The sequence below is a fragment of the Theobroma umbraticum genome, unplaced genomic scaffold, assembly GCF_002168275.2.
Source record: "Theobroma umbraticum cultivar Fairchild unplaced genomic scaffold, ASM216827v3 scaffold_56.0, whole genome shotgun sequence".
In the NCBI taxonomy this organism is placed as follows: domain Eukaryota; kingdom Viridiplantae; phylum Streptophyta; class Magnoliopsida; order Malvales; family Malvaceae; genus Theobroma; species Theobroma umbraticum.
The window spans coordinates 11,493,236-11,495,786 of NW_018397256.1; the positions used below are offsets into that span (position 1 = coordinate 11,493,236).

At 37.1% G+C, this 2,551-nt stretch overlaps 1 protein-coding gene across 1 annotated transcript in view; it reads right to left on the bottom strand.

Annotated features, from left to right (window-relative positions):
* LOC110410738 (Alkaline phytoceramidase (aPHC)) overlaps nt 1–2,267 on the bottom strand; it is a 6,110-nt gene extending 3,843 nt beyond the window's left edge. The window contains exons 1-4 of the mRNA XM_089782706.1: nt 1,285–2,267; nt 1,058–1,178; nt 458–579; nt 227–348 (exon numbers count right to left, since the gene is read on the bottom strand). Coding sequence (XP_089638832.1) covers nt 227–348; nt 458–579; nt 1,058–1,178; nt 1,285–1,652 — 733 coding nt within the window. The 5' untranslated portion in view covers nt 1,653–2,267. The remainder of the gene's footprint in view (nt 1–226; nt 349–457; nt 580–1,057; nt 1,179–1,284) is intronic.
* Between the last annotated feature and the right edge of the window lie 284 nt (nt 2,268–2,551).

Consider the following 2,551-nt stretch of genomic DNA (forward strand, 5'->3'; position numbering starts at 1 on the left):
GTCCAGAGCCCAAATTGGACTACACTTCAGATAAGCCACAGAGCAAACCCCAATGCCTTCATAGATTCCCTCATCACATAAGTTGGTCTTTAGTTTATTACCCCTTCCACTTGATTTGCACAGTTGCTAATACACTAAAGGACCATCGTGGAATAGGAACTTGAATGTGTCTTTCCAAAATAAATAAAATGGATCAAGAGAGAGAAAGAGAAGACATAGGACATACCCGATGTCCAAAGCCAGTATCTGGAGTGCGTATATTTAGGTGGGAACAAAAATGTCATGATTGGAATAGCTAAGCATGGAATTAACTGGAATGTCATGCACAACCGAAGATCATTAAATGTTCTGCAACCAACTAGCAAGTCATATTCAGCCAAAACAAATTGAAATTTGAATAACAAGCTTCAACCAATTAAACAAACAGATAAACAGAAATTTGGAACAAGAACCAAACCTTGCATAACTTGTGCTTAGAACAGCAAGAACTAATAGTGAAAACAGGCAACTTAATCCAATCCTCTCTCCTAGTCTTTCAAGAATAAAACTAGAGAATAGTGAGGAATATGCAATCATCATCTGCAATTTTTGAATTGAATTAAAAATACAATACATATTAACAGTAGAATACATTCAACAGTAATAAAGTAGTAAAATTTCAAATGACGCTCGGTTATTGACAAAGTTGCAATGAAAGTCATCTGCAATTTCTGATTCTTTTGCTTTAAAAAATAACAAAAACACAGCAAAAGCAACAAAGCAGTGAAATTCAACTATTTGGTTATTGGCAAATGAAAGAAAAGTCAGAAGAATAAAACAACAGTGTCAAAGTTCATCATTTCAACTACGGCAAATAGCTGTGTTAGGCACAATAGTTGAGTGAAGGGCATTCCATTTCTACTTTCTAAGAGAACTGTTAACTGTCACCACTGAGAAAATGCTGTTAACTCCAATATCATTTTCCCAAGAAAATCAAACATAGAAAATCATATAAAAAAAATCTAAAACTGAAAATTAAAAACATAAATAATTAAAAAAGTAAACTTGCAATGCTAACCGGCAAGGTGTCCCACATTACTCTATTGTCATCAGGCTTAAGATGATAGTAAGCAGAACCAAAAGCCACACTAGCTATCCCTCCGTAGAATAGCGACCAACCCCACACCTCTCCTCTCAAACTGCAATCCATGCCCGAAAACATCAGTTATTCATCGAATGATCACAAAAATGTAACTTTTTTAAATTGAAGAGATCAATGAAATAAGAAGGAAAAGAAAAATAGACCTTATGTTGAAAAAGCTTCCTCCTCCCAGGGAAAGAACAAATCCCAGAACACCCACAATCAGAAAAGGGAAATTGGTGATCACATTCAACGTGTTAGGAACTCCTATAGATAAAACACAGAACGCCCACATAGCAAAAGTCACGGCATATGCACGTGATGAAATGATGTAACATAAGAGAGAGAAAAATAAAAGCTTGCACTGAAAGGGGATACCGAGGAAATTGCGCATGTCAGCGAAGAGATGGTGCCGATAAGAAACGGGGATCTTAGGAGTAAACAACATGAAGAAAAGCCAACACAGCAGTGCAACTCCCCATATTCGACATCTCCTTCCTCTTGTTACCTGTTGATTCACCATCCAAACCATCCTTTCCTCTTGTTCTTCTTCTTTATAAAAAGCTGTTAACTTTTCCCTCTCTATTTTCTCTTTTGTTATTTGCTCTCTTGTGGGGGAATCCGAATGTCGTTATGTTCGATTTGCTTTTGTTTTCATTTGATTAGACGATGTTTCGTATGTCCCCTGTTGCTCCCTACATGGGCTTTTTGCCGTTTTCATGGACCTGAAAATAGGATGAAAACCCAATTCTTTTTCTTACTTATTAGATACAAAATAGAGGCCCAATTCTGATTCTTGATGCAGACCAATTTGGCAATTTCCACCAGTGCGTACGGAACTTTCTCTAAATTGTGTGTTGAAGTGAAAAAGGCTTTGGCTAACAACCCTTTTTGTTCTCATGTGGTGAATACTTAAGCTAACAACACCTTTCTTAAGCTCCATTTTGTTATATTCTGTTTCTGCTTAAGATGCCCATAAATTAAGGGAAGAAAACAAAAGAGGAAAAAAGAAAAGGTTGAATTGCCTATTTGCCATGTTCTACAACTTTACACTTATTCCCAGTTGATGCTTTATTTTATTATATAATGATTGCTAGACCTCTGCCATACCAAATCTGACTAGTGAGTTTTTTTTTTTCACGGGGAGCTATTACTCCAGAATCAGCCCCTTTCTGAACGGGCAAGCAAACACATTAAAATGGTCATCAAGTGACCATTGTGATAAATGTGGCCTTCTTCATTCTGGCTTGGCTAACCAAAGGAGCAAGCAACCATCTAAATTTTTCATGTCATTACATCACAAGATCTACCTACTTTGAACCGATCCAAGCGACCAAAGAGGGGAGAGAGAGAGAGAGAAAGGGGGGGATGGCGTTGGATACTCTGAAATCAAAACTCTGTGACAAGACAACGTAGGTCAATTAACGTTGA